The 13,984-nt window shown below is 27.3% G+C and overlaps 1 protein-coding gene across 2 annotated transcripts; it reads right to left on the reverse strand.

The window, feature by feature from the left end:
• Positions 1 to 11,595: 11,595 nt before the first annotated feature.
• LOC114190108 (monooxygenase 2-like) lies at positions 11,596 to 13,570 on the reverse strand. 2 transcript variants are annotated; one of them, XM_028078877.2, is made up of 6 exons: positions 13,379 to 13,570; positions 13,153 to 13,299; positions 12,969 to 13,040; positions 12,689 to 12,851; positions 12,340 to 12,568; positions 11,596 to 12,250 (listed from the first exon to the last, which is right to left on the reverse strand). In XM_028078877.2, the coding sequence occupies exons 1-6, from the start codon at positions 13,456 to 13,458 to the stop codon at positions 11,709 to 11,711; spliced, it is 1,233 nt and encodes a 410-aa protein (XP_027934678.2). In that variant the 5' UTR covers positions 13,459 to 13,570; the 3' UTR covers positions 11,596 to 11,708. The 2 variants fall into 2 exon arrangements, with proteins under 2 accessions (XP_027934678.2, XP_027934677.2); XM_028078876.2 differs by having other exon boundaries at positions 11,596 to 12,253.
• Between the last annotated feature and the right edge of the window lie 414 nt (positions 13,571 to 13,984).

Below are 13,984 nucleotides of genomic sequence, written 5' to 3' on the forward strand. Positions count from 1 at the left end.
GTAGACTGAATATTTAAATTTGTCCTTCCATATAAATCGATTCCTTCCATTTTGTCGTACGATTTTTATTTTTATTTTTGTATTATTATGTAATATTATTTATATGTTCTTTTAGTTATTATATTGTTAGGGTAAGTTTTTCTAAGACTAACTCAATCCTACAAAAATGACTTGTAAGGTGAGGTGGTAAGATTGAGTTAGACTTAAAAAAACTGCACTTTCTAACGTGGTATCAGAGTTAAAATATAAGGTGATTTTATAGTATATAAGTGAGGTGTCAATTTTACCTTATAAACTGATTTTATGGGGTTGAATTATGCTTAAAATTCACTTCTAATATATATTTGTAGTAAATTTTTATCTTCTTAAGAAATTATAAATAAAATTTTAAATTACTTTTAATTTTAATTTATACGCACCGACCTACCCCTCCACAAACTATAGAAACCACGGCTAGTCTCGTCAGAATAGGTCGACTTTTTTTTTTTCTGATTAAATATCAAATGGGCCAGACACGACAGGGCCGGCCAACCACTCAGATTTTATCATTCGCATATTTAGCTTTTATCTTATTTTTTAAAATTAATTACATATTTTTTATTTTAGTTTTAATTTTAATTTTCTCTAAACTCTATGCATCGTATATACATGTTTTTCTTCACTAATGAGTGGTCTCATATTAAATTTTTTTATTTCAAAAGGCCGTACTCACGTGTTCCACGCAGAAATGGACCAAACCTTTTGAGATTTGGAATCTTTACTTTCATTTAGGTTTAATAAATAATTACTTCTTTCTAAAAGTAACTCTCACTAGTAAGTAATACGGATAACAATTGGACCAACTTGTATCCTATTTAACTTTCTAACAAAATTGTATGAATTATATTGGTCCAAGACACCAACAATAGTAGTATAAATATAAATATAAATAAAAGTATATAAAAAATTTAATGTGATCCACACATCACACATCAATACATATACCATGAATAATAATATAAATATAAATATAAGTATAAAAAAATTAATGTGATCCACATGTCATATATCAAGACATATATCTACAAATATTTTATGAAAATATTATTATTTAAAATGTAACTTTTTTGACAAAAATTACAAACTTTTCATTTTTGTTAGATAAAATTGAAGTTTTTGTAGTACAAATTACAAACTCTTCTCATCTGCAAAAGTAGCAAACTCTCCAACGACACATAATTATCCCAAATCTTTTATACATCCAAAAGTCCTATTTAATGGGTGACAGCTCTACAAACAATTTTTTATTTTTTTTATTTCTATTATACTTTTCTGTTATTATCTTCTTCTTATTGCATATGGAATTATGATGAATATCCACTTAAAAACTTTCAGTTATATTTTAGTAAAACTTTTTCACAAAATTTTAAAAATATTAAGTAATTTCTTCTAAAATGTCAAATTAGTTCAATAGAAACATGATATAAATTTATAAAAATTTCATTTCTAATTTGCATATAGTTTAATTTAAAAAAATACATATTCCATTTTACATATTTTGTCTTCTTAACATTTATTATTCTTAATGTAGATTTGTTGAAATTGACTTTGAATAGCTGATGAATATCCAAAATCCGCAATGCTTGTATATAATAATATTGATTCACTCATTCAAGATCAGTCAAGTCACTGAAATGAGATAACTCTACTTAGACTTACGGGTCTGCTTTTGAAGAGTGAATTAGTTTGAATTCGTGGTAGTTAAAAATGGGTAGATTTGATTCTATCATATCTTAGATTGTAAATAATTTCATCTTTTTCTGCTAAAGTTAGTTCTATACTTTTGGTCTTTACGATAATTTTAAGGAACATGTTTCTTGTCAATAAAATTAGACTCAAGCTGTCATGTTATCGGTATATACGTTAAAGTGAACAAATTCAACTCATATGAGTTGACTTATTACAAGTTGAGTTAAAAATAGTTAATCCAATTCGGCTCACTTTATGGTAAGTTAAAAATTTTGTAATCCAGTTCAATCCATTACGGGTTGGTGGATTAAGTGGATTGATTCGCCAATTCACACAAAAAATAATTATTTATTATTTATTTTAAATATTCAAATATTTAAATAATTTTTTAAATAGTTCATGAGATGACAATCGCAGTAAAATATAAAATCAAGAACCAATGTTTTCATCATTCTTATCGCCAATATATAATGAATTGTTTCCAAGAAATTGTCCATATAATCCAAGAAAATATAAAGAATTAAAAGCATACTCTTGCAATACTTTAAATGTATAATATGTCACTAGAGTTTTAGTGATCAAGATCGTTAAGTGTTTATCTTTCTTTTATCAATGATATAACACTAATGAAATATGAGTTCAACCAATACATAAAGGATTGACACCACTTTTAACCAAAAATCTTAAAATAATGGATTTATGGTTATTCATCCTTATACTATGTGATGCTTAATTTTTTCATATTTACTTCTCGCGAGATTTAAACTCACACTTGGATTCCCTCAACAATAATAAATATTTTTATATAAAACAGTTTAAGTAATAAATATGTAAGTCTTCTTTCTTACCTATTATTCTTTAGGAAAATTATACTTTGACTATCGTCTTTCATTTCCTGACATAACTTAGTGTGGATCATTGATTTTTTTACAACAAAAAATAATGATACATTAATCAATAATTCACATTAAACTAAAAAAAATAGAAATTATAATATCAGAATGTACGATAGAGTTTCTGACATGAAAGTTGTGATTTTTTCTTTTATGTCACATGGAAAGATAAAAAAAGTTAGACATCAGAACAATTCAATTACCTATTTGGAAGTTATTAATGGCATTAGTCGCAGTAGAGTTTGTATATTTATGGTACAAAAATTAGGAAGCCATCAACATCACTAGTTTGTGTAAATTGGACTAAAAAATGGCACCAAGCTTATACTTTTTCTTTCGAAAGAGACTACTGCATATTTGTGAAGGGCTTAATTAGTAAGTACAATGATTAAAATAAACCAACCATTTCCTTAGTTTTTTTGGTATATATTTTAATGGTATTTATTTAGTTTTAGACAAACATATATATTTGGACACAAAAAATAGTCACGTCTATTCCAATTAGAACATATAGTGCAATTATTAACATCACTAGTGTTTATAGTTGAGTTTCTATTGTCATCATATAATTAAAATCACTACAAAAGTCATTTTATTATGATTATACTATGAAAATAAAGTTAACTATCTTTGATTATTGAAGTTGCGTAAAAGTTTGACTCTAATCTTTATATTGAATAATGTATCTATTTTACTACAAAAGTAGGATCTATTTATTCTAAACGTAATTAGAGTGACTTGCTTTTTATTTTATTTGTCTTTCATTTAAATAAGGATCAACTTAATTCAAAAGTAAATTAGATGACTTAACCTTGGCAAACTTTCCATTTTATTATAAATTATTTGCTTAAATTAATTAGATGATATATGTACTTAATTATTTATTAAAAAAATATTAATATCCTGCTTATAAATTTTGTTCTCCTTTTAGTTAATATGTATCTAATGATTATTTTATCACTTTTTTACTTTATTATTTTACAAGTAATAATAACTTGTTTAAAAACAAACCATATAAGGTGAATAATAACTTGTTTCACTTATTTTTATAATAAATAGATTGTAATTTATAATAATTTCCTTATAAAGAATTAAATGTATATGCTAATTATTAAATTAATCTTAACATTTAATTTAAATAAATATAAAAAAGATAAAATAAAGAGTAAATCATTTCACTTACTCTTTCTAAAATAGACGAGTTCTAATTTGTTTATATATATATATATATAATTATTCGAAGTTAAATAACAAAATCTTATATGTACATGTGAATTTATGTAAATTTAAATTCAAAGAACGTAAATCAAAAGGTAGACACATTATCATAATTATCTAAAAGTGCATTGTCAAGTAAATAAATTATTTCCTATTACAATTAAAATCATTTTTTTTTCATGAAATTCTTAAACAAAAAATATATTTAACACAAAATAGAATAAAAAGGCTTTGAACATTACCCTTTCATCTAAATCACAATTTTCATGAAAAAATTCCACTTCAAATGAGCATACAAAAAAAAATAGAAAAATAATATTTTAACAATTAAATTTTAATAAATTTTTTACGATCTAAGATGGTATTTTTAAAATAATTTCTTTTTTTTATTTTTTCATATTTCAGAACTAGATACCTTAGATTATGAACAAAAATTGTAAAAATTTAGTTGTTAAAATATTATTTTTGAAAATAATATGTATCGTAAATAAATATAATTAAAATATATTAGTGACAACATTTTTGTGAATCATATAATGAAAAGTTGTTGTCCCAAAACGTGGCTTGGATTTAACGAAAAATCTTTTTAAATTTAATTAACACTATAAATTAAAATTTAAAAAAATAAAATAAAATATGTAATTATAAAATTATGAAATACAAAATTATAAAATTACAAAATAAAAAACTACAAAATTTAAAATTACAAAAAGTTAACAAATTATAAAATTATAAAAACATCTAATTTCATAATTATAAAATTATAAAATATATAATTATATAATTATAAAACTATAAAATTACAAAAATTAAAAATTATGAAATTGTGAAATTGTGAAATTATGAAAATATAAAATTATCAATTTATAATTAATTTAATTTCGATTTTTTATAATTTTATAATTCATAATTTTATATTGATATATTTAATATTTTATAATTTATTTTTAATTTTGAAATTTATAATTAAATTAAGGTTAAAAATAATTTTCGTTAAATACAATCAATATTTGATAAATATCTCGTTATCATGGTTTCTTATAATAAACTATTATTTGGTGATATGTGATGACATTTAAGTAGGGTAATAGTGCAAAATTACTGACAGATCACAAAACTAACAAATAATTAACTTCAAGATTCAATTGAAAAGTTTTAAAAGATGCATGACTCAATATACCACAAAAATTTATTAAGGACTTAATTAAAAATTCCAAAATTTATCGTGGATTTGTAATTGTCAATTTTAGTATGATTTAAAAGTAAACCCGATTTATTAAAGCTCCGGCTCACCCAGTTAAATCCGTATTGAACCGGGTTATCTTACCACTTCAAACATAAAAAAAATTATTTATCGAGATTATTTAGATTTTATTCAAAATTATAATTTAATTTTTAGGATGAATAATTTATTTATTGTCTAAAATAAGATAAAACAAATTTCTAAAAAAGTTTGAACTTTTGATTACATATTTAAAAATAAATGTTAGAGTGAAAAAAAAAAGTTATAATAAGCGAATCAGAGTTGACAACTCTCAATCCATCACACACAAAAAATTATAGCACCAAGAAATATGATTAAAACATTTGAGTGACAAAATTATTGTCTATAATGAAAAGACCTCCCAAAATGTGGCTTGGTACACAACCACAATTTCAACTTTAAGGAACCACCAAACTTGTATGGAGTGTATTGCTCTAAGAGATAATACATTATTTTTCCTCTCAAGCCAAATGAACCATATGATTGCAAACCCGAATTAACTTTAATACGCTTCAATAATCAAAGCTGTTATCAGAAATTATTGGCTAAAAGTATTTTGTTAAAAATAGTTATCACGTTTTAGATAAACAAAGTAGGTGTAATTTGACTAAAAACTAATCAAAAATCGTCTTTTCTTTTATTAATAAGAACTTATTTTAATGTTAATATTTTTTTCTCATATTTCATGGGAACTGGGTTGCATTGAGCCTCCTAATAATGTTTTATTCCTAATGAAATCTAAAATTAGAAAAGTAATATTTTGACACTCTAAGAAAACTATATCCCTTTTATATTTATTATAATAGTATATTAAATTTTAAATAGAAAAATAAAAATAGTATTATTTAAAAATATTAATTGAAGAGGAAAGGAAGAATGTCACGTTGTGGTTATTAATGAAAAGAAAGCAATGACATGACAGTGACGAAGATGTTTCGACTTTAGAATGACAACATTGTAAACGAGTTTAATATACATTCATTGTGTTACCGTTATTTTTAGGACCATAGTTATTTACAGATTTCATCTTTACCAACATACATTTATTTTATATTTTTCAAAATAATTTCTTACAAAATAAATTTTCAAATGTTAAAATTTTAAAGCCTTTCATAAAGACTCTATAGATATGTTAAATTTTTAACTATTTTGACAAATGTTGGCTGAAATGTTAAATTAAAAAAGTAACACTTAATTAAGTATAATTTCTTGAATACTCTCTTATTTATTTTAAAATATGTTTTTTTTTTAAAGGTTGAATATGTTTTTATCCTTTAACTTTCGGTGAATTTTGAAATTAGTCTATTTCGAAATTTTGGACCAATTTAGTCCTTTATATTTCAAAACACGTGAATTTAATCATTTTAATCAAATTTTGTTAGGTTTATTTGATATTTTGTACGAATTTCAGGATTGTATTCGAGTTGTTTATACTGTTTGACATATTTTTGCTTTAATATTAAGTCAAATACTATTATGAAACACGTTTGAAATATCAAATAAACTTAATAAAATTTGATTAAAATGACTAAATCTACGTATTTCGAAAGATGAATGACTAAATTGATCTAAATTTTTGAAATGAACTAATTTCAAAATTCAGTAAAACTTAAGAGACAAAAAACATATTTAACCCTTAAATTTATATTGTTTAATGTAAAAATTTAAAAAAAAAAATCAGAGAAATACAAAAGAATAATATACATATATAAAATTTCTCTATAAAATCTTGATAGTGTCTCACATCTTCCTTGTTAATGTGCATTATTACTTATTTTACTATTTGCATTATTACTTAATAGTGTCTCATATGTAACACGTGATGATAATTAAAATAACAAAAATTTTATAACATCACACATCATTCTTTAGACGATGCATAACATTCTTACAAACATGAATTATATTCTTCATAAAAAATATGCTTTCAAAAGAATGTTGGTACATCAAATCCCTACACCTGTCACACTACTATATTAAGGTTCAAAATCTCGAATCAATTATTACATGGTTGGATACAAATATTAAAAATATTTTATTTAATAATAAGGTCATGTTTATTGAATTGAATTTTTTAATAATTTAACTTAACCTTAGGTCGTATCAGTTTACCAATATTTGAAAATTATAACTTAAAAGAAATTGACCCAATTATCTTAAATCAGTCCAACTTGTTTTAAAATTAGTTGAGTTTAACAATTACAGAATAATTGTGCTATTAATACGTGCTAGAAAGGTAATAAAAAAAATGAGATAATGAAATTACAAGTGTAATTTAATACAAAATAGGTAAAGAATTACATATGGAATGAGAAATACATAAAAGAGTTATATTAAAGAATAATGATATTTTGATCTATTTCTGATCTATTATTTTGATTATTATTATTATATCATTATATTACATCATTAAAAAAATTAAAAATGGATAATTAAAGAACGATTGAATTTGTGAGTTAAAAATAATAAAATAAGGGAGTCAAAATATCACTATTATATATTAAAAAGAAATAAAAATTACAATACATGGGAAATTTTTGAGCAACCTACGTCTTCATATTTCTTTAAAATTATAATTATACTCATGCTATAATTTTAGTTACAGACTTTGCAATCTATAAATGTTTCAAATTATATAATTCATAATGCAATGTTTCTAAATATAAAATCCGTAATATAATTTTGCATTATGGATTGTATAATTTAGAATGCACACAAATTGTAAAATTTGAAATTTATATTTCATGTCTATTATCATTGGTTTTTATCTTTTTTCTTACACTTTATATTATTATACATCTTTTTATTTATTTTAATGAACACTTGTGAATGATTTTTATGGTGAATGTGGAAGAAGACAATGGAGTGGAGGTAAAAGTGGAAGAAGAAGATGAGGTGAAAGTGAAGATAAAGATAGAGGTGAGCGAAAATAGGGTGCAGTGAGAGGTGCAAGAAGAAATTTCCAAATAGATAAAGAAAATTTTCGAAATTTGCTCTTCTCCAAATTTGTCATGGTAACACAAAAAATGAGATTTTCTTTTCTTTTTCTTGTAAACTTTCCTCTCAAATGTGTAGAAAACATTTTGAAAATCAAAACACAATCAATGTATTATTACATGAGATATAATTGATTTATGCAAATACTTTATTGAATAATCAATTATATTTAAATAAATATATTTGATTTAAAATTACAATATCATAAACCACTAAATATTATAATAATAAATAAAATATTTTGAATTTTACTATTTAATTAAATATTTAATAATTAATCTCACAAGAAAAAAATAAATTAACTTAACTAAATTTTAAATTAATGTATTATACATTTTTGAATTGACATGCAATATATACAAATTAAATATTCATAAATATGTTTTATTATTATAATAATAATAATAATAAATAAATAAATAAATAATAAAAATGTTAATTATAAATGCAGAGTCAATGTGATTTTTAAAATGTTAATTTTCCCCAATAATAAAACAAATAATACTAAAAAGAAACAAAAATATTTTTTTAATTTTTTGGGTCCGACAAAGATTGACCTTGATCTACCTATTTTCATTCAAAATAACAAATCATGGTTAAGTAGTTCTTTAAAAATATTTGAAAAAAAAACAATTGAGAAAATAATTTGATTTTTTGGAGGTGAACCTGACAACGACTGGCCTTACTCCTACGTATCTCACAATGGAGAATCAGAGATCACGTAGTTCTTAAAAAGCTTGATTGTTTGAAACTGTTGATGTTTTTTTATATTTTGAAATTTTATATGTTTGAATTACTTGAAAATATGTCACGACGCGAGCGGTCGGACAAACACGAAGAGGAAAATAAAATTATTTTAGTATTTTTTAAATTATTTGAAAGGAAATGTCACACGACGCGATCAGCCGGATAGACACAATGAAAGACTTTTTTTTCCATATTTTAATTTTTATAATTTTCAAATATATTTGTTTTTTATATAAAAAATAAAAAAATAAAAAAATTTATAAAAGGATGAAATTTATTTAAAAAAGATAAAAGTGGAAAACAAAATATGAGGTACATGAGTGATAAGTGGGGGTGCACAAAGTAAAGTATAAAACAAACCCAAAATAGGAATAAAACACAAATGAATGGTGGAGTTAATAAACCTAGTGCTGCAGCAGGTAGTTACTAGAAGTGGAATATGGGCTGCACACAGTAACAGCAAACGAGCCCAAAACAAAAATGGGGGTGTGGTGCCAGTAAATATGAGGGGTGCATAGAAAAATACACAATAGAAACAAATACAAAGGAATGGAGGTCTACAGATTAAAAAAAGGGGTGCACGTAGGAGTTTCCAAAACAAAGAGGGTATGAAAAATAATACAAAGGAATGGAGGTGTACAGATTAAAAAAGGGGGAGCATGTAGGAGTTTCCAAAACAAAGAGGGTATGAAAAATAAGTTGAAGGTGCAGGAAGCAAAGAAAAAAACGTGAGCCCAAAAAAACACAGAGTGGCAGCACAAGAACCCTAATCTCCCTCCTTCTCAAAAAAAAAAAAACGAAGTTTCTTTTTCTCCTCTCACGTCTGGAACCAAAACCATCAATAACCATCATCAACGCCGCACCCATTCCGGCGGGCCATGGACGCCGGCGACGACGCCGACCACCACTCACCGGCGACACATATCTTTCTCCTTCTCCAACGCGCGAAATAGTCCTATGGCCAACCAAGAACCAGCTGCCACGCGATCTCCGTCAGCCAAAGTCGTCGCCGGCCACGTCGTTTACTACCGGAGTCATCACCGTCGACGCCGGAAGCCACCCCTTCTCTCCTTCTCTCTCGCGAGATCGACGCCGTCATGCGTCTGCTCCTCAAGAACTGCCACACCCGTGGCCACTGCACCGCGTATTGATGAAAACGAGTATGAAGTGGGTTCCATGTCAAAGCTCCGAATCGCCGGCGGCGAGGGTTTCTACTCCTTTGCTCATCTCTCTGCTGTGATTGGATATGGATGATGGGGGAATATAAGGCTTGAGTGTTTGGTACTGGAAAGGGGTTCCGGTTCTCTTTTTTTATCTTGGTTTCTTCTCTGTTTTTTTATCTTTGTTTCTATGCAGGTGGATTCAAACATTGAGGAAGAAAAGATTGTTGTTAGGTGAAGGTATGAATTTGGAGATGTAAGCCAAGACAGATTTTGGCTTATTCGTGTGCGAATTGCGTATTGATGAAAACGAGTATGAAGTGGGTTCCGTGTCCGAGTATAAGTGGCTGATTCATGGGTGAAAGTGTTGGTGTATTATGAACAAGGGTTAAACATAGAGGATAATGGAGTGACGGGTGAAATAGTTTGGAGATTATGCGTGTACAGGTGAGGGTGAGGAAGAATGGAGTGACGAGAGTGTGTTTCGGGTTGGTTTGATTCCGTGAGGCCGTGGATTTGATGGTACGATGGTTCGGTGTTGTGAATTAATGGCTCGTTTCGATGCACAAGTAAGCTTTATGTAGTTATGGACATATATGATGATGAGCATGATGAGCGTAAGTGAATATAAACAAAAATAACGAACAATACTCAATTCTTAAACACCAGCTGGCCGTGGGCGAAGCTAAAAAAGGTTAAGAAGTTAGGAAACTTACTAGATGATGAAACCTAACTTACCGGTCACCTTCTTCCTTTTCCAGTATTGGCACGGTTCCTCCACCGTTAGTACGATGCTCTCTGCTCCTCTTTTTGACTCGATGCTCTCTCCCTCCTTTGTTGTCTTTTATTGTGTGTTCTCATCGGTAAAATTCTCTTTCCGAGTGTTAGGAAATATAAACGTATCTTGCATGGAAGGGAATGGTAGGCTTACGTTTACTTTCAATTTTTACCTTTTCACTTCATTTTAAATTTTTTATAATATTAGTATATATATATATATATATATATATATATATATATATATATGTATATATTACTTTTTTTTATAATTTTTTTTAAAGCAAAACGAAAATAATAAAATAAAAATAAAATAGAATAAGATAAAAAGAAAATTTAAATATAAATTAAAAATAAGATAAAATAAAAATAATATATAAAGTAAAAATAAAAACAATAATAAAAAATAAATAAAACAAAATAAGAAAGTATACGTAATAGAAATAGAAATAAATAAAATAAAATTGAAGTTAAAATAAGATAGAAAATAATATATATATATATATATTTACTTTTTTTTCTATTTTTTCTTCTCTTAATTATTATCAAAATTAAAATTTTATTTTTTATCCAGATAAAAATAGAGGTTGATAAATACCTAATAAAAAATATTAAAATAATAAAGAAAATAAAAAAATCAATCTAAACTTATTTTAATAGACTTTTATAATAAATACAATTATTTTATTTATAAAAGTTATAGCATAATTAGTATGTTAATTTAAATTTGATTTAAACTTATTTAATATTTTTGAAAAACTATTTTTGTTTAAATTATTCATTTTTTAAATCATCAATCATTTTAAATATATTAACACACAAATCAAATTCATTCCATTACCTCAATCAAATTCACTTCATATCTTTCTATCATTCTCAACCTCACCTCAAACCTTTATTTCCATCTTACAAACCACACAGGTCCTAAGAATTCTTTAGTTTCCCACAATCATAACCTGACATTTTGAACAACTGAATGGCTAAAAACGAAGCCAAAATCTTGTCCCTTAAAAAACTAACCACATTGGACTCAGCTTGCTGAATAGAACCAACCACATAAGCTGTAGCAGTGACATTAATGCTTCTCCATCTTCTCTCCTTTGCATATTTCTTCAAACTTTCTTCAATCTTCTTCTGTTCTTCCTCTTCCTCTTCTTCTTCTTCATTCTCTTTGGAAAATGCCTCAGCTAAGCACCTTGCTAAAACAACCCCATCTTCCAATGCACAACACCCTCCTTGACCAAGGTCTGGAGTCATGGGGTGGAAAGCATCTCCACCAACACAAACATTGCCTCTGCTAACATTCCCCATCATCACTTCCCAGGGATTCCTATATCTCAATGGAGCTAATAGGAATGCATCCTCTTCAGTTTTTTCTATGTACTGTCTAACATCACTTGGCATATTCTCAAGCTTCTTCAACACATACTGTTTCAGTTTGGCAGGATTCTCTTCTAGCTCTTTTTCTACTTCACAAAACAGTGAACAAGTAAATTAAATATGACAAGGGTATGAATGATGTTAAATGTAATTAGATATGTATTTGAAAATTCACCTTGGCTGGTTGGTGTCCAAGTGAAAAACCAGTAAACAGCTTCCTCATCACAAGGAATAACACCAGCTCTGAAACCTTTGCCAAAGTACTGCATGAAATTGGGTTCTAACCTGTGACTGTTGTCGACCTCTGCACAACCTCTGATTGCATATCTCCCGGTAAAAGAGGCCTTCTTGAACCCTAGCCACTTTGCCACCATGGAGTTCACTCCATCGCACCCAATCAATACCTTTTTCAATTGCAAACATTCATGTGTCAATTCAAGTTCATTGACTTGGATTCATAATTGTTGCTTGCTTCTCATACAAGGTTATTTTATGGACATTGGTATGTCTCACATAATATTTACCTTGGTTTTGATGCTTGTCCCATCAGCAAGATGAAGTATCTTATAGAAGCCAGATTCCTCGATGCCAACAACTTTTGAGGAGTATCTGATGGTGCCTCTTGGAAGCTCATTGACAAGGGCTTCCAACAATGACTTCCTTTTAACACAACGAATTTCAATATCTCTGCAGCATCACAGAAACACTAACCATAGTAAGAATTCGGAACAGATTTGACAACCATGGTCTCTTCAATGAATATAAACTGAACTCAAAAGAATAAAACTAGAGAGGTATACTTACTTCTGATTTCCTGTTGCTCTGAAAGGTATGGCTGCTGTTTGTTGGCCTGTAACCAATGAAGTGGTGACAATCCTGCAGTCCAATTCCAGTAGTTTAGTTTACAGAAAAATGAAAGTTTTTTTTTTTTTTTTGGAAAAAAAAATACTAAGAGAAAAGTTTAAAAGGTGTGGATGAATGTATATACCCATTGAGCTGGAGATGTTGGTGGCGGAGGATGTCTCCGACACCGACAGCATCCAAAGCCTTCCAAGCATTTTGCCATATGGACAAAGCAAAGCCAGTGACCCTCAAACTGTCCGAAGATTCCAACACCAAACTTGAGATGCCCAACCTGTGAATATAAATGAAACATAAAGTAATGATGAAGACATAGAAAAATGGTTTGAGAGCGAAGGAAGTGGAAAAGATACCTGTGAAGTCCTAAGGATGTTGTGAGGCCAGCAATTCCAGCTCCCACAATCACAATATCTTCCACTAATTCTCTTTCCATTACTAATTCTCTTTCTCTCCCTTGAATTGGATCCAGTGATGCCGATAAATAGTATTTATATGTGTGTATTTGTACGAGGAGGGTGGGGTGATGAAAGAGATACGTAAGATGTGAGCGTATTTGAGGGGAAGGAAGTGAGAAGGTAGTGTAGTGTTGGGTATTATATTATTAGCTTGGGGGCATTATGATGTAACGTCGTCATGCAGTGTGTCACACTCCAATAGGGGCAATTTAATGAGAATATAGAATTTGAGTTGGAATCAATGAATAAATGATTGATATGATATTCTTGTTTGACAAGAAAAATATCACTTAATTTTTAATTAGTTACATATATTTATTTACTATGATTTATAAATGAAAATAGTAAAACAGAGTTTTGTAAGTAAATTTTCTCACTTGCCTGAAATACTTTTTCATATAACATTCACACATAACTTATTTCTTACTCTCGCTACTCTAATTAAACCCCTTGTTTACTCCATGCTTTAATGTTGCAGTATTCATTTTAATTTACACTGTATAG

This window comes from Vigna unguiculata, chromosome 7, assembly GCF_037176805.1.
Source record: "Vigna unguiculata cultivar grain cowpea cultivar isolate G323 ecotype 2 chromosome 7, ASM3717680v1, whole genome shotgun sequence".
NCBI lineage: Eukaryota > Viridiplantae > Streptophyta > Magnoliopsida > Fabales > Fabaceae > Vigna > Vigna unguiculata.

Bases quoted from the DNA above. Each gene is read 5' to 3' on its own strand.
- LOC114190108 (XM_028078876.2), bottom strand. From the start codon at position 13,458: ATGGAAAGAGAATTAGTGGAAGATATTGTGATTGTGGGAGCTGGAATT. The intron at 13,041-13,152 runs GTATATACATTC...ATTGGACTGCAG, and splicing joins CAACATCTCCAGCTCAATGG to GATTGTCACCACTTCATTGG. The intron at 12,569-12,688 runs GTAAATATTATG...CAATTGAAAAAG, and splicing joins GGACAAGCATCAAAACCAAG to GTATTGATTGGGTGCGATGG.